This window comes from Ursus americanus, chromosome X (assembly GCF_024610735.1).
Source record: "Ursus americanus isolate L20-20 chromosome X, mUrsAme1.1.p, whole genome shotgun sequence".
Classification (NCBI taxonomy): Eukaryota; Metazoa; Chordata; class Mammalia; order Carnivora; family Ursidae; genus Ursus; species Ursus americanus.
Window position 1 is genome coordinate 117,800,520 of NC_142164.1, and position 24,911 is coordinate 117,825,430.

Below are 24,911 nucleotides of genomic sequence, written 5' to 3' on the forward strand. Positions count from 1 at the left end.
ACTCTTAATTTTATCATTATTCTGAATTTTTCAAACATTGGAAAACACAGAGAGCAAGTCAAGGTTTGACTGTTCAGATAATTTTGGGAGGTTAGATGAGCTTATGTCAGTATTTTAGGACCAGCACAAGAAAACCATAATAGAAGCTGACTGTGGGCTTCTAAGTATGGAATAGGTACTTGTCTAATACAAAATGGTTTTAAAAATGGGAGCTCGTTGTGGACCCATATGATTCCTTTGTTCATCACTATTGTTGAAAGGTCTAGAAATATGATCCATATCGCTTTCAAGTCTCTTCATCTACACATCGGTGATGGGATAATCTCTGATTTGGGGAAAGCTTTTTCACTTGAATAGCTTCTGCGATTCTTTTTAGCCCTTACCCTGTCTGTGGAAAGTTTATTCCCTAAGCAGTCCACACGGTTCAGTTTGTTATACCTACAGAGAGCTCTTCTTTGCCAAAAGCAGATAAAACCCACTACAACAGTCTCATGCACTGAGAAATAGTATTCTCACAAACGGTTACTCTTCCTGCAGTCAAATTGAATATGGGGGCAATGAATCACCAGACTTCTGACCCAGGAAAAGTTGTATAAATCAATGGTACTCTCTAAATAATATATGAGACTGGATACTCGATATGTTTCACACTGAGGTCTAGGAGGAGGGGGACTTTGGGATAGCCGAGAAGAGATTAATGAGACTGTGTATGTTTCCTGCTCTGCGGGTAAATAACTCAATATTTGCCAGGAAGTCATTGATGGAAAACAGTAGACCCCACATTTAAGCCTGAGATATTTTGAGACTGTACTCAATAGAAATTAATTAAGTACTACAATATCTATGATTAAATAAGTCTTTGGGGAAATGAGGAAACTCACTAAAAAAGGAACAGGAAGAAAAAGGAAGCCAATTCTAAGCGACAGTAGAAGAAACAACACAGACTAAGTTGTAAACACAGTTCATTCGAGGCATGGCAAATATACTTTATACTGCATATATTTCTCACCTCCTTATGTCACTAAGTTAGTATTGTTGGGGCTTGTTTCTGTAAGGCACGATCCATGAGTCCTCAAATAGAGTGGGTTAGTCAGGGGAACCTCCGAGGCTGGTGGGAGAGGGGTCTTAGAAGAAGGAAGATGGAGGTGGGTGGGAATTAAGCAAAGAGAAGGACAGAATATTTGGTAAGGGATGGAGAACAAAGTGGAGGCCATTCCTGTCTTTGGGACGCCAGGCATATGGGAGAAACAGAGGCATTTCTGAAAGTTACTACAGGGATGGATGTCTCCATTTAGGAACATGTGATTTCACTCAAAACACCCCTAAGTCAATGACAGGTGTAAGTCAAGCTTCCTGGAGAAAGTTGCATCTGCGATGAACCAGGGATTTGCAAAGGACTAAAGTGTGGTAGAGAGGAAAAAAAAAAAAAAAAGAAGTTCCATATTGGGGAAGATGAGGACTAACTGGGATATGAAACAGTAGACAAGTGCCCATGCAGACGGGAAGAAAGGGAGGTGAGAGTGAAGACAGAACAGATGACCGAAAGGAAGAACATGTTCAAAGATCCTCACTTCTTAGTGTGAAGACCAGCTTTAACCAAATACGACCCTTGGGTTCTCCGTGAACTAGATGCTCCCACATTCTCAGCAGCATCTCATCGGCCACACACCTTCCGGGTTGGGCACCCAAAGCTTGCACCGCAGAGCCATTCCTGCCTCTGATCCTGGTCATGGGCCAGGAGGGTGAGACGTCAGTGCAATCCCCACACGTCCCGAGTTTCGCTTATGTAAAAATGGGATGTTTTTATCATGCAAGGCCTAGATACAGGAACTCACAGGTCGTTTAGGAAAACATATTTTATGTCAAATTTTTATAAAATACCATTGTTTGTATCCATCTAATAAATTAGAAATTTCTCTTATAGAGAAATAAATATGGCCATGGTGTTCTGATTCCTTCATGGTCATGTTTCATGTCTTAAAATTTGGTGCCAAACACTGAAGGCTTCTGTCCCCCTAGAATTCAAATTAGAACTCAGCCTGGACGGGATGGTATTCGGAAGAGGACCTTTGAGGGGTGACTAGGTGATGAGGGTGTAGCTCTCATGAATGGGATTACTGACCTTATAAAGAGAACCCAGAGAGGGACACATGGTGAAGAGTACAAACCAGGAAGCCAGGTCTCACCAGACACCTGCTAACGCCTTGATCTTGGACTTCCAGCCTTAGAACCGTGAGAATGAATGTCCATTGTTTGTAAGCCACCCAGACCACAGTATTCTGGATGCAGGCAGTGGGTCTGGGTTTGTGACGGATTAGGATAGAAACAGGAAGAAGTGTAGACCAACCTTAGGTTCAGTGCATGTGCCAAATGGATTTTATTTTCTATCTACTTCTAAATCCATACAGCAAAAGAAAAGCACAAATTCTAGCAAATGAAGCTAAATTACTTAAGTCCCCCAATATTAAGCCCGTACAACATTTGTATCTTTGTAGGATTTCTCTCTTCATCTGTGTCAATTAGCCCCAACTGAACGGCACACAAGAAACGATACAAACAAAAGAGGAAACCGATAAAACGCAGTTGGAAAAGAGAGGAAGAGAAGGAATTTCGCTATAAACCGGCGGTTTGTGCCGTGAGACTCTTAGAAACTCTGTCTTAAAACTCGGTCTATTATTACTCAAAATTGTGTTCAAAATGGTCACTTCTCTCACTGGAAAAATATATTTGTCTACTTAAAGAAACTGGGAAATAATTTCTGGAGCTGGCGAATCAATAGTGAAGTATGGATTCACAACAATAAAAACCCGATAAAACGATCACAGAATATCATCTCTGAGTTTAGTGATCCTGAAACCTGACCGTTGGTCCAGTCGACGAGGATACTGCAGCCTAACCTAACTGCACGTCATAAATTAAAAGTAGAAATGCACATTAGCCGTCATTTTAACATTCCAGACTGCCGGTAAATCTACCTTAAAGATGTTCACCTTCAGCCTAATGATATATTTATGTGGATTCAAAATTCCTACGAGCATTAATGGAAACTTTGATCCTTTAATGAATGCAAAGGCAGAATGTTAGGATGAACTCTTAGATGATATATTTAATTTATTCCTAAAATATAGAATACTGCTTGCTGTGACTATGCCAACCGGAGTAATTGGTTACAATTAAAATAATGAGATATTCCAAATAATGATACATACAAGACAAATGCGGAATGATATGTAATTTGTAATTCCCAGATAATTTTTATGCTGATACATTTCATTGTAATTATAATAATCTTTTGAGCTAATACAAATACATTTTGTCGTATGGAATATATTCTGGAAGAATTATTTTTCAACATAGCTAATTTGAAAAGCATTCCGCTAGACCTAAGAAAATAGCATACGCGTGTAATTTGGAAAAAGGAACTCTGGGAAGCCATTTGATGGTACCTACACAGTTGAACACACGCTTAGTCTGTGACCCAGCATTTCCACTCTTGGATAAATATCCAAAGTAAACGGGTATGTGTGTTCACTGAAAGACATGAGCAAGAATGGTTATGAGGCCACTTTGCAGTATTTTTTTTTAATTTCTCCTTTTTATGGCTTTTTTTTTTAAAGATTTTATTTATTAGAGAGAAAGAGCGCATGCACAAGAATGAGGGAAAGAGAGCAGGAGCAGGGGCAGACGGAGAAGCAGACTCCCCGTTGAGCAGGGAGCCCTCCTAGGGGCTCAATGCCAGGACCCTGGGATCATGACCTGAGCCGAAGGCAGACGCTTAACCAACCGAGCCACCCACCAGCCCCACTCTGCAGTATTTTTAAGCTACAGACTTCTGAAAACAAAAGGGAGGCGCTGGCTGTCTGACCTGGTTCAGTTTGGAGACAGCAATGATGATTTAGAAATTGGATACAGTCACCACATGGCAGAAATATTGCCTAATTATTACATGTGATTTAAGACAAGTTAGTTCATACCCTAGATAATAGGATACTGAATATTAGCTGGCTAATATTTATTGACTGCTGTGTGCAAAAATAAATTTATTGAGTGTCCGTGTGAATACTGCTCTCAGTACTTGATGTATATTAACTCCTTTACTGCTGAAAACAACTTGATGAAATATTTTTTTGTGCTTTGTGTTTGACAAGATAAAAACAAGAGGCAAGTCACAGAAGGCATTTTAGGCTAAACTATGAGTTTCACTTCTGTTTTCACTGTGACTGGAAGCACTGGGTGGGGGGAGGGGGGGCTTGAGCAGGAGTGATAACTGACAACCAAATGTGGAATATTTGAATGTGGATTGCACAAGAGGATGAGTGGGTCCTGGGTGGGAGAGCCCTACGAAGCTCTTACAACAGAAAAGATGAAAGATGGTGGCAGCCGGGGCTAAGGTGTCAGTGGTGGGCATGAAGGAAATTGGACAGGTTAGGTAATTAACTTTAAAATATTATTAAATAATCTCCATATGCAACTTGGGGCTCAGGCTTACACCCCCAAGATCAAGAGTCGCATGCTCTACTGACCGAGCCAGCCAGGTGCCCCTGGACTATAATTGTAAAAATGCAGTAGACAGGCTTATAGGTATGGTCTATTAATGGGTGTGGTGAGACAGAAAGACAGGAACCAAATGTGTAAGCCTGAGTTCACCTGCTGTTTACTGAGACGGAGAAACTGGGAAAGACAGAGTATATATTTATGAGCAATACAGAACCAGCAGCTTTATGCTGGATGTGTTAATTTTGAGTTCCATAAGGCAATTAGGTAGTTGGAGTTAGGATTTTAGGGATGAGGTCAGGGCTGCAGACCAGAATTGGGGGGGTCATCTTGATAGGAAGGCAATATATGACCATGGGAATAGAGAACATTGCCTGTCGAGACAGAACAGCTGGAGGAAACATGGAGGTCAGGGATGGGGTCTTGGGAGAGCCCACCATTTAGAAGCAGGACAGAAGAGATAGTAAGGACAATAAGAAAAACTGACCAGGTGTGTGCTAGCATCCGAGATAAGGAGACGTATTTACAACAGAAATTAATGGGGAAAAAAGGATTAAAACTTAAGGGCAACAGCCAAATAATTTTAAATACTTTTTATAAAGTTTCCCAGAATTCACTTAATAGCAATCAAAATGGGAACATGAAATATATATGCAAGTTTCTAATATTATATATTTGTATGTATGTGAAAGGTAAGAATCTCAGGTATTTTTTAAAAAACTTTGAAAAAAAATCTTTACCATGTAGCATGAGAAGTCTGGTTTTCCTGATAGTTGGTCCCAAGAGAGATCTAAGTTAAGAAATGAGTATCTTTGTTTTCTGAAGCTGACAGACACAGAGCGAGGGCAGCGTCTTTCCATAAATGTCACAACCACCATCTCTCTACCTTCCAACATCAGCTCCTGATAACCGATGGTACCTAATTACATGATACGCTGACGTTTTGTTTTCCCAGGCGAGCGTCTCAAACGAATGCCATATGGTAACTCGGCCATTTGTCAGCCCAGAGAGGGCAGAACACCACCTGCATGGCTCTTACGCCTTTGCGGAAGTATAATCCAGATCATCGGAATTTCCTATCAAATTGCCACCTTGGAACAAGAATGCTGTATTTAACAGCATTAGTTGTGTAAAAGAGGCACTCCTTGGGGAAGGATTTCAGCTACAGATAAAACAACCTATTTTCTTTGTACACACCCAAAGTGAACATAGCTCTTCTCCCTCCCTAACAGGGCAAGAGGAGTTTCTGGGGAAGACCATGGTAGCCAAACACCGTGGCAGGTGTCTGCAGAAGCAACAGCATTGGAGAGCAAGGCTCGCTTGCTTCTGATACACCGGACTCCCTGGGCTCAGTGGAGGCAGGCTGGCCTCAGTGCACGGCTAAGTGATGGGCTGTCACGTGCATGCCTCTACACCAAATAACGGGAACATGCCAGCGAGGCAGCATTCACGCTGGGCCCTCAGGCTTGCGTAAGAGAAACCCTTGTATCCAATCTCGATGCTTAGATGCACGCATTATCCTGCCCTCCGTACCAAAAGCAAGGGCTGCACCTCACGTCGGTGCCCAGAAGTTTCCAGGGCTGCGTCTCTCAGAAAACCCGCACCCTCTCGCTGTGTCGGGCCTGGGACAGAGCTCCTTTTTTCTAGGCAGGTGTGGACACCTAGAGATCATGCTTCTTGCACAACCTGCAAGTTCACCACGCTCATATAGTTTTGATTTTACAAAACAAGTTGGATTACTATTTAATTTTACTTTAGAAATCCTCAAAGGCAAAGAAGAAAGGAAAAGAAAGGTATAATGTCTTTACCTGAGGTAGTGATTTGTTCCTGTCTCGCAAGATTCTGAATATTTCTCCTTTCATCCTCCTCTGCGATCCCCCCTTCTCTGTTTCTCTCTCTGGTAAGTGTGATGGGGGAAGTACAGAAGGGGGTGTAAATAGGGGAATACTTGTATATAGTGTTATAGTCTGTATTTCTGAATAAATATTCTATTTTTGAACTTTACCCGTGCATTGGAAACATAATTCTTAACAGCTGCATAATAAGTTCATATCGCACAGGCGCCATGACCAACTTACCCCTTTTACACTGGGCACCTGGATCCCTTTCACTTTCCAACATTGTGCTGGAGATCCTTCTGTGGTGTGACTGCGATCCCACGGGCTGTTTAGCCACAGCCCCCGACGTGCGTTTGTAGAAGGGACATTCTGAGCTTCATGACTACATGCAAGAAGATACCCAGAAAACCGTAAGATATTGACATTAGCCTTGTCATCATGACCAAGACTGAATAATGAATCAGACGGACTGGTGCCCAAATCAGATATACTACGTAGTTTAGGTCCAAATATGTGTTTCGACAGGTTTGCACGATCATGTCACAGTAATATCTACTTTAAAAAAAAACAGCTTCAAGAACTCTGATCTTCTCAACCCAGTATAGATGCAGCAATCAGGATGACAATTGTCTATGATGAAGGGAAACATTTAGTGCATGAGAAAATGGCAGGGTTTGTTTAGAAGTTGGGAAGAGGAGATATTCAGATTTAGTGAGCTGGCAGGTCTGATGGCTGCAAGCTATTTCTGAGTCATCTATGAAAAGCGGAGGAACATCCATCCCTTCCAACTCATTAAGCAAGCTAAGCCTTCAACGATCAACTTTCCCCATCCCAAATGGTTCAAGAGATTGTATTCACTGGGGCGCCTGGGTGGCACAGCGGTTAAGCATCTGCCTTTGGCTCAGGGCGTGATCCCGGCGTTATGGGATCGAGCCCCACATCAGGCTCCTCTGCTATGAGCCTGCTTCTTCCTTTCCCACTCCACCTGCTGTGTTCCCCTCTCTCGCTGGCTGTCTCTATCTCGGTCAAATAAATAAATAAAATCTTTAAAAAAAAAAAAGAGATTGTATTCACACCTAACGTTTTAATGTTTCTTTCGTTTTTCTTCATGGATATAATAGGTCATTGGCCCATGTGATAACATATTGTGTAGATGTCTCCCCTTTGCTGAACCACCTGGAAAATACGGACCATGGCGGGATGCCCAAAGATGGCTTGAACTGTTAGCCTGCCTTATCTTAGAATTGTCCTCAATGTAACTGAGAAAAGGGTTTCCACACACCTCCAGAAACTCGAGACTCTTGGGAAAACGAGGCATACATAGCGTCAACGCAAGATAACTCTGCTCATTCATCTGATGTCCATATCTGCTGACAACCAGACGGTCAGGACCCAACTCCTGGATGAAGACAAAGCACACAATAAAAACGTAAAGATGAATCAGGACGCTATGTATCAGAAAACTCTGAACAATTCGGTGTCCCTATGTACCCGTATTCAGTAGCTTGCGAAGCTCGGATTGAGAACGTAGGTCGACACTTGTTGAGAGATAAGCCAAAGAGAGATTCACTGGTCTAGTATTATCCTTCACTCATAAAACACACACATTTATTGGTAGAAACCCATTTCTCCCTTCTCTCACACCCCTGCCGCATCCACGAAACGAAAATTTGAGTAATGTCTTATCGTGTGGGCTTTTATGACTGGCAGTAGAGGAGATGAATAAATAATTCATTTACAAAATGGCAAAAACTCGACTCGAACAAGAATCTATGTTATATTCTCTAGAGACGGCAGGCATGTAGCATCCTACGGTCTCTCAATTAACACATTCTCGAAGGTCCAGCAAGTGTGTATCTGTAACACCCCAAACAACTCTGTTGACTCAGAAAGACTTCTCACAGGTTTATGTCAAGCACCAACGACCTCAAGGGAAGCACTTTGCCTTTTTTTTTTTTTTTTCCAGTCTCCAGACATTTCCACACAGGAATATTTCCTTTGCAACCACAGACCTTGATCGAGCCACTGTTTTCAGAGTTTTCTCTCTCTGGTATTTGGTGAAGCAGTTTGCCACAAAGAAAGAATGACAGAGTAGATTTTGAGTGTCTCCCTCTATTTTTTTAAAAAGATTTTATTTATTTGACAGAGAGAGAGAGACAGCCAGCGAGAGAGGCAACACAAGCAGGGGGAGTGGGAGAGGAAGAAGCAGGCTCATACCGGAGGAGCCTGATGTGGGGCTCGATCCCATGACGCCAGGATCACGCCCTGAGCCGAAGGCAGATGCTTAACCGCTGTGGAACCCAGGCGCCCCCTCCTTCTATTTTTATCTCCCCTACTGAGAGGCTCCATAGGAAGAGTTAGTGGGTGATTCCTTCCTGACAACTGCATACGATTGCAGGATGCCTTTCTTGCCTTCCTCCCAGCCTGCCCTTCTCCAATCTGAGATTCTCTGACAGCGCCTGAGGATTCATGATGTTGGCCCCAAAACTTCCCTTGTCTGAATGCAGCCCACAAACAGGGTATTCTCCTCCACATCACCATTTGAAAAAAAAAAAAAAGTTTCTGGATTCATCAGCAGCACAATACGTCCATGTCTCTTTGTGATACACCGAAAAAAGTCAAATTGGAAATGATTCATACCCCACGCTCCATTTGGGTGTGGCCCCTGGAGCCTACAGAGCATTACCTTTGAGAACAATGTCAGGGAGATGTCCTTATGCAAAGCACACTTTACTCCCTATAAGAGACCAAACTCTATACACGTCAGGAAACTGCCTTCTGGGAAGAGCCAATTAAAAACAAAAAAAAAAAAAGGCAAAATTTCTACAAATCTATGCCCCCACACGAGGCAATAGGTCATCATTTTACAGGAGGAGAATGCACGAAGTAGCATACTATAAAATGTGCAGCTGGGAATCACAAATTGGAAATAAACCTGGGGACGTGAGCCCCTTCAGGAAGTGAGAGGAGAAAGTGCTCTGGAATGACACTGAGCAAAAAGGGGGGTGCAATTTAAACTTTACAAGCCATTCGTTGGAAGTGGAGTAGGAAGGATCGTCTTTATGGTTGGGAGAGAAAGAGCAGCGAGTGGCAAGGTCGGGATACAGAGCAGGTCGTGTGTACCTGACAGGTCACAGTAAAAGGATCGTGCTCGACAAAGAATCAAAAGAAGAGAAAAACCACTCTATTTTGCCACGTCAATAAAATTTTTGGGTAAGAAGTTTCAATTTCAGTCACCCTTTAAATCATGTTTAAATATTTAAACAAAGAAGCAAGTTTAGCCAAGTGTGCTCTGAAACATTCCCGAGGTATGTTTCCCCTATATATGTATTTTAAAGATTTTATTTATTTATTCGACAGAGATAGAGACAGCCAGCGAGAGAGGGAACACAAGCAGGGGGAGTGGGAGAGGAATTAGCAGGCTCCCAGTGGAGGAGCCTGATGTGGGGCTCGATCCCAGAACGCCGGGATCACACCCTGAGCCGAAGGCAGATGGTTAACCGCTGTGCTACCCAGGCGCCCCACGTTTCCCCTTTACACAGCCCCCTGCCTTGTGCTGCTCGATAGTGATGCGTGAGGCATATGGCATGCTGGGCCTGACCTTCCGAAGGGCGGTGGTGATTGACCTTGGAATTAGCCACCTGGATACCCGCAGCAGTTTACAGCTGAGGCTTTAGCACGTGTTCAGTTAGGGCTACCTTACTTATAGTGCTATTGGAAGAGCATTTCCGTAAACAATCTAGTAACATCCTACATCCTGTCCAAGAGCAAGAAACCCGTATCGTCTGTGTCCCATGAATGCATGAGGAGTGAGACAGGTTGTTGTCAGGTGCACGAGAACAGACCTGTCTGAGGGACTGTGAGCGGCCCCTTGTGCCATCCTGCTTCTCCCAGAACGACCCTGCACACCCACTCCAGTCCACCTTTCACTCAGCAGAGGGGTGATCCTATCAATCAACTCCTTTCAGGGGACTACTACCGACCCTCCAGGGGTTCTCCGTCCCGATGTGAACAGGACCCACCTTCTCCGATGGCCCTCAGCTACATGACCCCGCTTCTCTCTGCCTCTCTGGGCCTCTCTCTCCTCCAACGTTGCCTCCTTATGTTCATTGTGCTGTCGACGCACTGGACCTCCCCACAACCTCCACGCGGTATCTCAGCACCCCAGACAGTTCTCGGTCCTCCTCCCAATACACACACCCACGCTTTTCATGGCTGGTCCCTACTCAGTTCACCAGCTCAGGGGTCACATCCACCAGCTGAAGTGGCCACACCTGCCCCCAGGTTACTGTCCAGCCCATTGCTCTTGCATTTGGGGCAAGAGCAGCTGCTCTAATCCAAAGTACTTCCTTACATTGTGTAACGTGATGTGTTCATTGTGTATACCGTGCCTCATTTCAACCCTCACTGTCATTAGTCTTCCTGTTTGTGTACCCCCTGTCACCATCCATTCAAACGTCAGCTCCAGAAGCTGGATGGGTCTTCCCCACTCTTCTCTTTCTGGCACTTACAGTGGCTGTGCATCCAGTTGGTGTCTATTGAATGAGGGCATGAATCGCCCCTGGAGGCCTTCGAGAAGCAGGTCTGTGAGGAGTGAGCAAGGCTGCATCGGTGCAGTGGACATCCTCAAGTTGCTCTGCTGTTAGGTCACCGTGGCCTCTGTGAGGTCAGAGGGCATTGTGACGCAGCTGCTGTGGCCAGTGGACCACGCCCCAGATCCTTCCCACTGGCCCCCACTAATTTGCCAGCAGTCCCTACCCTATGCTAATGCCGGCATTTACTGACACACTCGGAAGCTGCGAGTGTCATTTCTTGTATTCTGTCTGCCCAATTCCATTAAGACATGATGGCCACCGTGTACGTGATATGCCAGCAGGAAGAGTGGCTCTCAGGGCATGATGTCCAGCAAGGGGGAGTGCCCAAGAATGCACTGCTGAAAGCTGCTCCGAAGGACCAGGCCTATGGTGCTCAGAGGACCTCCTGCTTCCTCTGCGGTGTTGGCAGCAGGCTGGTGTCCTTGGCGGGCAGGAGATAGCACTCGTGGTATGCGCTGGACAGTGTCTATGTCAGACCATGACAGGTGTGTGTGTGAGAGCCAAAAAAACCCTCTTTATTACTGACTGGAAAGACCTCACTAATAAACAACTGGCTTCCCCAAAGAAAATGTGTATTTTCATTCCCACCGTACTAATACAATATCTACCATAGTAATAATGGCGGAAGTCCGGCAAACACTCTTGTGGGAAGGTCGTAGGTGTTAATTCACCTGGTTCTCATAGCACTCCGTGCCTTAGGTATTTTCACTACTAGTGTCTCGTAGGTGGGACTGTTGAAGAAAAAAATAGTGCATTTCCAATGCTGCATATGAACTTCTGAGATCTGGAAGCAAGTACCTTCCAGGACTGAGTTTACCGTGGACATTTGGGGGGATGGCCGCCCTCTTCCCACAGTTAGTGAAGACCAGAAAGGGCACTGGACTTGGTTGGCACAAAGACAGCTCTGCCTTTCTTGGGACACGTCCCTCAGCCTCTCAGTTTTCTTACTGGGAAATGAGCCTGGGACCAGCCTCAGAGAACAGTGGGGGTTTTTTAATGAATAAAGGTACTTGAAGACACTTTAAACCCTAAGAACTATATGAACATGAGATAGTTAAGGTGCTCAGTCCGTAGATGGTTGTTGGAGCATTTCCACCCGGGGCACTGGTAGAAGTCGGTGGATGAAGACCACGGGAGAGCATCTCAGTCTGTGGATGAAGACCACAAAAGAGCATCTCAGCTTTAGGTCACTGTGACGGCTGTCATGAAGAAGGCACCTAATGTGCATTTTGAGATGATAAAAATGACACAGCATTTTAGGGCCGGCGGCTCCTGAATTCTGAGGGTCATTTCTATACACACAAGCCGTGCCACCACACCTAACGGACACTGTACATCACTGCAGTCCCTTCGGGTCATGCGAACGCGCTCTGTAAACTCACCCTGCACGTGTTACTGAACGCTGGGAAATATCCTTGTTGGCCGCTCGAGGAAAACGCCTTTTAGAATCCTTTCCAGCATCTCCATTCCATCCTATGCCTCCTCGACTTCCTGGCGTCTTTTCACCCACTGTGACGGATCACCGCACCTTTGTTTAGCATTCTAAATGTTCCATGCTGAAACACATCCATTACACGTCCTCTTGGATCCTTGTACATTCGCCTTTGGTTTCACGGGATGGTTCTTCCTGCCCTCACCTCTAACTGGGGCCATCCTTGTGCATGCCGGCCTGGGAAGCTCACTTTCCATCTGTACGAGTGCCTTCTTTTGAAGTATGATTAAATTTACGACTTTTACCACCACCGGGGATGAACTTAGCAGAACGATACAGGTCAAAGTCTACAGCATCGCCCTCCTCTATTCTGACCGCCCTACTTAGAGCTGCCCACACATCTGCTTCCCTGATGCCTTCATAAACTTCCGGTGCCTCGGGGATCCCCTCCTGTACAACATGTAGAATTTTCTTATTCCGTGCCCAAATAGAGCGTTCAGGTAGCAAGAGCAAAATAAAACAAAATAAAGCAAGGGATTATAATATTTAGAATTTCACCAAGCACATCCTTGCCTAAATTTAAAGACGTGAATAACTTTCTTTTTTTTTTTTTTTTTATTTTTAAGAGGTTATTTATTTATTTTAGAGTAAGAGACCATGCACGGGGCTGGGGGAGGGAGGGAGGGGGGAGGACAGGGAAAGAATCTCAAGCAGACTGCACGCTGAGCGCAGAGCCTGATGCGGGGCTCGATCTCATGACCCCAAGATCATGACCTGAGCCAAAACCAGGAGTTGGATGCTTCACCGATTGAGCCACCCGGAGGTCCCTGGAAGTGCATAAGTTTCAAGTAAGAAGAGAAAGCGTGAGACTGGGTAAATTTGAAACAAGAGAGCTGCTCAACAGGAAACTGGGAAGGTTTTGTTGGGTTTCTACTCACTGGGTGATAGATACCAAATCATCTAGACCTTGTCTTGTTCTATATACGGAGTAAAAGGTTCTTGTCCAGCAGTACGTTCAAGGGATTACAGAGCGTAAGACCGGATGCCACAGGCTTTGTCGAACCCAGTATTTCACAGAGGGGACCACCCTGTTTGATATGTATTCTTGAAAGACTTCCAAACGTTTCTCATTTTCCTCTGACTCCACTCCATGAACCATCCACGCATGCATCCCATACAACACATTCACTCACTATCCTCCATTTATCCAACAAATATTAAGCATGGACCTCCTTACACCCATCCTGCACTGTGTTTCAGAAACATCCTTGACCTCCCAGCATGAACTATTTAGAGGAGAGAATGACATTACGTTTGGAAGTAAAAGAAACCTGGAGGATACTGAGACAACCGGAATTACACTTTACAGCCTCCAGTCCCGTCTACCTTCCCTCTGCACACACAACAAAGTTTTCAGTACGAAACGATTGTGCTTTTTTATCCATTATCGCCTTCCTTAGCTGAGAAGTATCATAGGGTAGAAACGGGCATAACCTGCACGTTGTGTACCAGCTTGTGGAAGGGTCTAGACTGCTGTCCCAGCTTGGTAAGTACACATAGGGGCTGAAGACGCCACAGGATCCTTCCATGTACAAGTCTGCATTTAGCAGTTGACATGGTTTTCCCACAGTCATCCCGGACTTTGTGCTAAAAATAGCAGGCTGAGGGTGTTTAATGGTTTGGTTACAAACCAGCCCCCTCGCCCCTTGGCCCAGGTACCCACTGCCTCCCGCTTTCCAAATCCACCCCCATCAGAAATCACCCTCTTCGTCTTCACGGGTCCCTTCCCTACAACCCACTTCAGAATTCCTAGTCTCCTTCCAATTTAAATTCTGGAACATCCAGAGTAGCTTCTTCATTTCAAATGCAATGAATCAGTAATAAAAGCACATTTCATTAATTCGCTCACTGTATTCCTCTGGAGGGAAAGGCAGGTAATAAAAATCATGTTAGGATGGGTATATTATGTGTCCTTCTCTGCTCTAGGGTACCACGCTTTTATTTGATTTATGGGCCAAGGACTATACAAACAGATAAATAGTTAATAGAAATTAATTCTCTTGTTTGTAAAATATTATTTTATTAAATTTTACTGGGTTTAAAAAACTCTACACTAAACCACAGGAGTGTAAGACATTCTCCAGTGGATGTCTGCTGTATAGAAAGGGAATTCATGTATAAAATAATGGAAAACTAAATTCTGTGACTGTAGTGCTCTGAGTATTGTTTTCGTTAATTACGTATAGAGAGTATAAATGAATGTAATCTTTAGAGTCCATACAAGTATTGGCCATAGTTTCCTGCTGGAGCATGAATTTTATAAAATCATATAGGATTTAAAAAATTCTATATATACATATATATTTGTATATATGTGTGTATCCATGTGTATATAAGTACATACACACATACATGTAGATGCATTTGAGTCATGAAAATCCTACATGCAGAATGCTGTTACACACATTTAAATATGGTTTTATGACAAATTGGTAAATATTCAATATAGGTATATTAAATATGGTGATATTCACAATAGGCATTAAAATGAATTAATGAAAATTGTCCAGATACCTTGCTTCAGGGCACAGGACAAATGTTTTAACAATAAGCAACCAGAATATAAGCCATTGGAGAGATTATAGCATAAATATATATATATATTTCACCAAGCACATTCTTGCCTAAATTTAAAGACGGGAATAACTTTCTTTTTTTTTATTGTTAAGAGGTTATTTATTTATTTTAGAGTAAGAAAGCATGCACGGGGCCGGGGGAGGGAGGGAGGGGGGAGGACAGGGAAAGAATCTCAAGCAGACTCCACGCTGAGCGCAGAGCCTGTTGCGGGGCTCGATCTCATGACCCCGAGATCATGACCTGAGTACAGCAATGCTTCGACATGCCTATTGGACAGTATATGATGAAGCATCGTAGATTATCTTTGGCTGGGCATTTGTAAACTGAGTCTGGACCAGAGAAACAGTAGGACAGAGTGTGCTACAATGTATTCCCTAGACTGCTAAAACGGACAGCTTTATTCACAGGTCCTAATCTGAGTTATTGATGTTAACATAGGGAAGGAAGGAAGGAAGGAAAGAAGGAAGGAAGGAAGGAAGGGAGAGGAGGGAGAGGAGGGAGGGAGCAACAAATACATTAAACATTTAATATACATGTTTTAACAGAACACTATGCTTGAAAGATGATTAGGCAAACACCTGCCTAGTTTGATGGTCATCAGGAGTAAAAAATATATATAGAGAGAAATTCTTGAGACAAGTCATGTACCTCATTTTCATTCTAAGTCTGCTGCTGCTGCTAAGCCACCGTATAAGTTATGAAGTGACGTTTTCGATAGATCTCGGCCATGCTTTCATTTTAGAACACATGCTAACAATAGGAGAGAGGATGGTGGATTATTTAAGAAAAGCCGAATTAAAATCTGTCATGGTTGATGTCTACGGGGAGTACATAAAATACTCTTCATTTAAAAAAAAAAAAAGGATTTTAGGGGCACCTGGGTGGCACAGCGGTTAAGCGTCTGCCTTCGGCTCAGGGCGTGATCCCGGCATTATGGGATCGAGCCCCACATCGGGCTCCTCTGCTGGGAGCCTGCTTCTTCCTCTCCCACTCCCCCTGCTTGTGTTCCCTCTCTCGCTGGCTGTCTCTATCACTGTCGAATAAATAAATAAAATCTTTAAAAATAAATAAATAAATAAATAAATAAATAAATAAATAAATAAATGGCTCCTCTGATTAGGTCAGGCCCACCCAAAATCATCTCCCCTTTGATCAAACCCAACCGATGAGGTAGACTTCAGTTTATCTATGAATCCACTTCCCTCCCATGCCCTCTACCATGCTGAGAAGAAAGCCACAGGGAAATCCAGAGCCTATGGGAAATATGCAATGGAGGCAAAGCCCCCACAGCAAAGAAATAATTCTTTGCTTCTTCCTCTCCCACTCCCCCTGCTTATGTTCCCTCTCTCGCTGGCTGTCTCTATCTCTGTCGAGTAAATAAATAAAATCTTTAAAAAGTATAAAAAATAAAAATAAAATAAAAAATAAAAGGATTTTAGAATAAAATAATGAAATAATACATTTAGAGACCACGTGGAATTGTGGCAAAAGCAAACTGGAGGTGTGGATTTCTGCTCTCCACTCAGCAAGTGATGTCGCCCTAGGGGATGTAGAAAGCAATGCTGTCCCTAAACTGTGCTCGCGAGGATGTCATCAATTTATTTTAACTGAGATATTTGGGAAGGTCTTGGCATATAGTAGGATCTCAATCCCCTTTGGGCCTTTTCTTTCATGGAAACGATTTATCAACATACGACGTATGTCTCTGACTCCCAAACTGTCGTCCATTGGGTTAGGACTCCAGTGGAGTTGGGTGGCTATATAGTTTGCATTTACCAGCCCGTTGAGCCTCTGCTCCAGTGTGACTCTGGGCTGTTCATCCAACAAGCAGAACTTGGCTAGAACTTCTGACTGCACGCTCTACCATTCACATGTCAGAGTTCTTCCAGAGAGACAAGAACATGGGAGCGTGGAAAGGCCTACAAAGTTCTCAAATGAAGTGACAAGGTCCAACGTGACTCATGATCCCAAGGATACATCCGTTGTGCCTATAAGCAAACCACCTTAGGCCAGAAACATGGAATCGGCAACCAGTCAGTAATGCTCAAACGTTAAGGTGCCAGATTATCACGGCGTATCATTGTTAATGATCAGAGTGGAACTGGTTCACTGGAACCTGCCTTTTAAAGAAGGTTCCCTGGTGATTCTGACACCTATGGCCTGAGGACACCATATTGAAAACCACCAAGTCTGCTAGCGGGTGATGTACAGAATCTCCGAACACCCAGAGACACCAGGGGTTCATAGCTGATGTTTCCACTGCGTGGCTTTAACTCACTCTCTGTTCTGTAGTAAACTAAATCCGTGTTACAACAGCAGCTAATATTGGTTAAAGACAAATGACTGATGCCTGCGTATTGAGAGAAATTGTACAGAAATGCACCATCCGGGGGCGCCTGGGTGGCACAGCGGTTAAGCGTCTGCCTTCGGCTCAGGGCGTGATCCCGGTGTTGTGGGATCGAGCCCCACATCAGGCTCCTCCGCTATGAGTCTGCCTCTTCCTCTCCCACTCCCCCTGCTTGTGTTCCCTCTCTCGCTGGCTGTCTCTATCTCTGTCGAATAAATAAATAAATAAAGTCTTTAAAAAAGAAATGCACCATCTAGTAGAGAATATTTCCATTTTTATTTCTCCAGCCATAAATAGCATTATTCTGACTTTGCTTCTCTAAGCGTCTCATATAAACCTGCCCACACTCACTCTTACCCTGTACCATGTAACTCTAGTTTCTTCGTGGCATTTTATCCCATTTAAAGCAATAACCTAGTGAAATAAACTTTTGCTTGATAATCCACTGCCTCTCCAACAGAATGTACGTCCTCCAGTGTTCCTAGGTTCTGGAGCAGTCTGTTAGACCGCAGAAGGGTTCGCTGAATACTGAAAAACAAAACTGCAGAGGGAAGGAGAGAAGGAAGGAGGGAAGGTGGCCAGGGAGGGTATTATTTGTAAAGTAATTGGTTTCTCTTATCTAGATTTTCTCTAGTGACTGATAGCATAAAGCACTGGAACTTCTGCAAAGCCAGGCTCCGCTCCCCTGTCAGAACCTTCATTCGGACATTTTAGTTTTACTGAAAGAGAAACATCTGTTACTTTAGTTACAATATCTTTTTTTTTTTTTAAAGATTTTATTTATTTATTCGAGAGGATAGAGACAGCCAGCGAGAGAGGGAGGGAACACAAGCAGGGGCAGTGGGAGAGGAAGAAGCAGGCTCATAGCGGAGGAGCCCGATGTGGGGCTCGATCCCACAACGACGGGATCACGCCCTGAGCCGAAGGCAGACGCTTAACCGCTGTGCCACCCAGGCGCCCCTACAATATCTTTTCTTAACTCCGAGGGCAGTTTTTATTACACGTACCTGTGACTCCTCTGAGTTCATATAGTTGTTGCTGTGGGTAAGGGCTGACGTTCTCGGTGATGTACAGAGAAAATATATCCCTTAAAAATACTGTAAGCAATGATCCTAACTGACTCATAAGTTTTCTGAGCTGAACTTCCTATGCCCTGTGATGACACAGTTCCCAGAAAAATACATCTGTATATGTGATCAAACAACAAATTTCTTTTTTTCCTAAAGATTTTATTTATTTATTTGAATGAGAGCGCATAAGCAGGGAGAGAGGCAAAGGGAGAAGGAGAAGCAGACTCCCCGTTGAGAAGGGAGAACGATGTGGGGCTCAATCCCATGACCCCAGGATCATGACCTGAGTCAAAGACAGACACCCAACCAACTAAGCCATCCAGGCGCCCGCTATCAATCCATTAGCTTATTCTTTCAAGGTTCAAACGTTGCCGTCTCTGTACACCCATATGTGACTCTCTTCTCCTTGGCTGGAATGATCTTTTCCTAGCTTACACTCAACATCAAAGCCTGGGACTAGTGCTGGATTTCTCATGCCTGGCATTCAGTTCACTCTCAATCCCCATCACTTGACCTCAACAGCTTCTCACCCCCACAACCTCCGCGTACCCCGTGGACCTAGTGATAGAAAGTCGATTCTCATTATGCAGCTGTTATGGTCTATAACGGAGCTGTCAACACTGAATTAGCAAATACTCAACCATGCCTGGGGGTCGGAACATCAACTTAGGTTTCTGGGAGCCTTTCGGTCACATTTTTACCAGCTAATCAATACATAACCTTGTTTTAAGTGTGTTTCTGTTTACAGACACCATATTGTAACAGATTATTTTGGTCATTTGTGTGGGACCCAAGGCCAAAAATTCATGCTTCCAAGAAGCACCGGTCATTCATGATTTTCTCCATAAGACACATGACAGCTTTCTTGCTCTTACACACACCAGGCAGCATGCTACCACTCTGCCCGCGGGTCATTTTCAACAGTGACATCACTAACACAGGGCGCAGAAATGTGGGAAACTCGGCACCGAGCATTCCCCGAAGACCACACTTGTTTGAAGCCCGAGAGCTGCAGCAAGAACGCAGAGTGTCACCTGGGTCAACCCCAATCGGACACATGCTGGAATTATTTACTGCTCTGTGCATGTCTGTCAATGATCCCAAAAGTCCTGTGAGTACGGATTGGAGAGTTGCAAAGAGATTGCAGCAAGTGGACGAATTTGCAAATACACAGTCCACAAATGAGGACGGGTGGCCGCCTCCGAACTGGTCTCCCTGCTTCTATTCTGGCCCAGCTACCACAGGACAGTTGATGTGATTAGTCAACAACATAGATTAATAGTTATTAGACTCTTCTGCTTAACACCACACAGCAGCTTCCCACTGCAGTCAAAATAATACAGTTCTAGCACCTTCCAGCAGCCTGAGACCCACCTGTGGCTTGCCCTTTCTTCCAGGGACCCACTCGTAGCTTGACCCTTTCTCCAAAAAATATTCCTTTCACTACTTGGCCCTTGCTCCTTGCATTCTCACTGTGCTTCTCAAAGTGTCCCTCCACTATCTGCTTTGTCCCCTCACTGGTCCCTTGGGTGTCGGCAAAGCCAGCCACCTTTCAGCACAGGGCCACAGCATAAATACCATTTTATCAGAGAATTCCCAGATACTGCATGTAAGGTCCCGGTTCATCTCCGCTCCTCCACCCGGCCCCGTGCTGCACGTGTCTTCACCAGGAGTGGCCTTACTCTGTGCTGGCATGCGGGAATCTACACCTGCACGAATACAGGATCCCTGATCACGCAACCCAGGTCCTCACTGGGGATGTGGACGGGGCAATGTTCTGCAGCTCTCAACACACACGTCGATCATGAATCGGTTGCAGAGCATGCCTGTGTCCTATTGTATGGCACTGATTTATGTCTCTGTCCCCATTTTCTCTCTCCTAATGTAAGCTCCTGGCCAGCAGAAATGAGATGACTTCTGGTTTCATGCAAGGATGCTGACACGAAATCTCTCCCTCCTGCGCCAGGCAGGTGACAGGGAGATGGGTAGGAACACTGCCAACGGTGCAATAGCTGTTGCACGTTATTAGCTAAAAATACCTTTATGAAGTGGCCCCAGGTCTGGTGCATGTGTATTTCACTTTTGTTTTGCTCCCTCACAAGCCTCGGACTTACGGCTGAAACCTACAGCAACCGTTTCTTTTTTATTTTTCACCAATCTGCAACTGGAGCTGGTCTCAGGGGGTACGACTTGTCTCTGTTCCACGTGGGCACAGCTGGCTTGCTGGAAGGATAGCTGGAGGCTGTCATCAGAAATGGGACTCTCTCGTGTCTGGGGAAGACTGGCTGGGACCTCAGCTGGGCTGTTGGCAGGCACTCGCGTGTCACCTGTCCATGGGGCTACCTGGCTTCCCCAAAGCATGGTGGCTGGGTCCGAAGGGGAGAATGCCACAAATCCTAGTTAGAAGCTGTTCTACCGCTGGGTACCTGGGCGTGGGAGACACAGGATATCACTTCCGCCCTAGTGACATCACAGACTCAGGAGAGGGAGCATTAGCCCTACCTTTTCAGGGAGGCTGTACCTCGCTATGTAACAAGACAGTTCCTTCCAGCAGGAGAAAGTGGTGTGACACTGAGGCTTCTTCTTCTGTTTCTCCATCCTGTTTGTGGCTTGTGCACGTGTGTGCTGCTCATACAGGCAACAGAGGCTAAGACGAAAAAATAACAGGATGGGGGCGCCTGGGTGGCTCAGCCGGTGAAGTGTCTGCCTTTGGCTCAGGTCCTGATCTCGGGGTCCCGGGATCGAGCTACCCCGTGTCAGGATCTGTATCAGGATTTGGAGATCCTGAGATATTTGTCCCAGGCTCTACCCGCAGGTGGTTCCTGGTGCAGTAGCGGAGGAAGACAACTCACTCAAATCTTACAGTCTACCTCAAAAGGAAGGGACAAGTTTGTAAAACTTACGGTGAGGTTAAGTACTCCGAAAGGTTCCTTCACAGAGGCTGAGCAAGGGCTACGAAATATCAAAGGCTTCCTCAAAATTAAAACAACCCAGCCAGCGCTGAAATTTCCAGGAAGTTTCCAGAACATTCCCTCCTGAAGTGGGATCATTACCATTTTATGTGGATACAGAAATAGGCACGTATAGCACGCATCTACGAGCGAGTATAGAGCCATCAAATTCAACCAACACACGCTGACGTACATCCATAAATATATAAAATGAATAACCTGAAAAGAATGGCTAGAACGGATCAATATCCATTTCCATAGTATTTTCTTCTTGGGCACGAACGTACGACATTGGCAGGAAAGCATTTCAGTATTCTGCTAAATGTGTGGCTGCATTTTCGTGGTTCTGCTTTGACAAACCATCACCAAACTTCCGAATGAGCACCCATCTCACTCACTAATTGAATATTTTAACTTCTTCTTCCTCTGCAGAGCTGGTGTGTCATTATATTTTCCATTTTTGTGCCTTGCTTTTCATGCACTGAAAGTGCTACAGCAGCTGTTTATTTGGAAAGGTTCCATTATGGCCATAATAATCTCCAACTAATTGCACATCAAATATTTATTTCTTGCACATTAAATTAATGAAGCAGTTTCAACAAGAGAAAAATTGGATCAGGTTGGCAAACGGTGCCTATAAATTCATGAAAGATTCCCAGGTTTTTTTTTTTGGCAGGACTTCCTTAATACAGATGAACAATTTCTAAATGGAAAATTTTTCCATTATCTAGTTGTGACTTTTAAAATAGGCCAGCTTTCTTTATTAAAGTGCTTTTCTCAATTTTTCTTGATATATTATTGCTTTCAGAGATGGAAAAAAAACAACAACAACACAAGTTTCCTTCTATTGATTCTCAAATAAATTATTCGGTATCCTCTTAGCCTTGAATTTAACATGCTTCTCCCCCCCTCCATTCTACTTTTGGTACTGTAAATGTTTTCAGTGGGCGGACTTTTATTTGTTACTTACTTTTTCAGCCTTATTGAGGTCTAGCTGACATACAGAAAACGGTACTTTTTTAATGTGTACACTGTGATGAGATTGGACATACACACATCCACGGATCCAAACAACACAGTCAGGACAATGGACAACTCCGACACTTGCTCGAGTGTCCCTGTGTTCCCTATATTGGTTTTTTTGTTTGTTTTGTGGTAAGAACACCTTACGTGATATTTACCGTCTTAACAGAATTTGAAGTTTGCCCTTATCACATATTGTTAACTCTAGGCATTATGTCGCACAGCTGGTACCAGAACTTAATCATCTCTTATAGCTGAAATTTTATACTCACTGAAGCAAAACTCTCCATTTCCCCCTCCACCCAGCTCCTGGAAACCACCATTGTAATCTCTGCTCCTATGACTGATTATTTAAGTAGAATCATGCAATAGTCTGCACGCACTGTAGACTCAGCACTACCCTGTCCTGGCTTATTTCTCTTGCAAAGACATTTCCCCAACGAACACATACAAATGGCCAAACGGGTATGTGAAAAGATGTTCAACGGCAATAATTATCATGGAAACGCAGATGAAAACCACAGTGAGAAATCACCTCACGCCCGATAGGTTGGCAATTATTTAAAAAACAAAACAAAACACCACAAAAGAAACAGAAGATGACAACTACTGGTGAGGATGAGGAGACGTTGGAAACTCTGTAGACCGGTGGTGTAATGCTGGGAATGCAAAATGATGGGGTGCTTTGGAAAATGGCATGGGGGAGTCTCAAAAAATTAAAAATAGAACCACCAGAGTATCCAGCAATCCCGTTTCTGGCTAAATATCGAAAAGAATTGAAAGCACGACCTTAAAGAGATATCTGCACCCCCATATTTATTGCAGAACTATTCACAGTAGCCAAGATATGGAAACAACCCAAGTGTCCGTCAAGAGATAAATGGATATAGAAAATATATATATGTACAAGAGGATATCATTCAGCCTTTAAAGGAAAGAAACAGATGGACCTGGAGGAGATTGTGCTATGTCAACTGGCGAACTTAAATCTTTGGTGACTAAAATTAGCAGTTGGCTAACAATTTATTCCAAAAACCACTTTTTACTTTCAAGTGACATCTTTCTTTTGATACAAACTCTGAAGGATTTGTGATACTATTTCCTTTTCGACCCATTGCTGGTGTATAGAGAATGACAAATTATGCCGGGGAAGAGTTTCGGGAAAAGAACTACTCCAAACAGTTGGGTCTGTGGATGCTAAGGATAATGCCTACTGATTTCTTTCATCAGAATAAATCATCTTACAACTTGACAACAGCACAATTGTGCAGAGTTGTTACCAAAGTTATTGTGTACGGTGCTCAGTAGAGAACACAGCTATAACGAAAATGTTCTGGCTGAAGGCTTTCCTAAACTAGTTACTGACTGTTAAGTTGCATGAGTCATTAGTTGTCCCTTTTTGCATAACTTTTTGGGTAGGGTTCTTGGCTTCCCTTACATGTGAATGAAACATGGTTTGCATTTGATTGCAGTAAGTAAGGTCCTTTCAAAGCCAGGTGAAAAGTTCTCACCAGGCTATTTCCTTCGGTCACCAACCAGACCACATATGTCTGTATATGCGTGGCCCATGTGATGATTATGGAGCCTGACAAGTCCCACAATCTGCCATCTGCAAGCTGGAGATGCAGGACTGTTGATGGTTAGTTCCAGCCCAAGTCTGAAGAGCAGAGAACTGGGAAGCTGGTAGAGTTAAGTGCCAAACCAAGGACGAGAGAAGACTGACAGTCAACCCACACGGTCAGGCAAAAAGAGTGAATTCTCTTTTCCTCCAGCTATTTGTTCTGCTCCTGCCCTCAACAGAGGCCCCAGCCACCCTGGGATGGGCCATCTGCTTTATTGACCCAACCAATGCCACTGCTAATCTCATCTAGAAACACCTTCACAGACACACCCAGAAATAATACATAACCAAATATCTGGGCACCCTGTGGCCCAATCAAGTTGCATGTAAAATGAACCATCACACGTCTTCAAGACTTACATCACATGCTCTCTGGTGGAAACCCATGCCTTCCCCCTCCACTTTCATTAGCGTCTTTGCCTTCTTATGGATGCCAAAAGCCAGCTTCCTGCTCCCTCCTCACCCCCTGGTCATGCCAACCCAAAACACCTCCATACATTGCCAAGTATCTGCTGGGGGCACAGTCACCCTCTAGTCGAGCACCACTGACCGAGCTCAACCCCATTCCATGAGAACGTCCCTTTGGAGTCTTCCACCATTTCCTACCAGTGAGTTCCCTGAACTGAATTAAGTGCTCTTCAAGCAATCTTGCATTATCAATATGAACAACACACCCACAAGTGAGGATTATTCCATGAACGAAAGACTGATATAAAATTCCTCCAGTTCCTCTCGCACAATGTCCTGGTCTTTTTGGGGGGAAATCAGATCTTATCGTCTAGGTGAGTGGTGTCCAAATTTGTATGCACATTAGAGTCATCCCGTGATTTTTACACACACCAAAGGCCATGGGACACACCAGAACATGCAATCAAGATCTCCTGAGAGCAGCACACAGGCATC

General features: G+C 44.2%; 1 protein-coding gene across 2 annotated transcripts in view; it reads right to left on the reverse strand.

Annotated features, from left to right (window-relative positions):
• Positions 1 to 6,578: 6,578 nt before the first annotated feature.
• The window catches only part of STS (steroid sulfatase), a 512,613-nt gene continuing 494,280 nt past the window's right edge, over positions 6,579 to 24,911 (reverse strand). Inside the window, exons 10-11 of one of the 2 annotated variants that reach the window (XR_015723499.1) lie at positions 7,615 to 7,731; positions 6,579 to 6,714 (exon numbers count right to left, since the gene is read on the reverse strand). Coding sequence is in view for 1 of the 2 variants with exons in the window: in XM_087860403.1 (XP_087716529.1) it covers positions 7,718 to 7,731 (14 nt within the window). In the remaining variant the exon portion in view is untranslated. Of the gene's footprint in view, positions 6,715 to 7,526; positions 7,732 to 24,911 lie in introns of those variants that run through there. The other variant, XM_087860403.1, reaches the window with a different exon arrangement.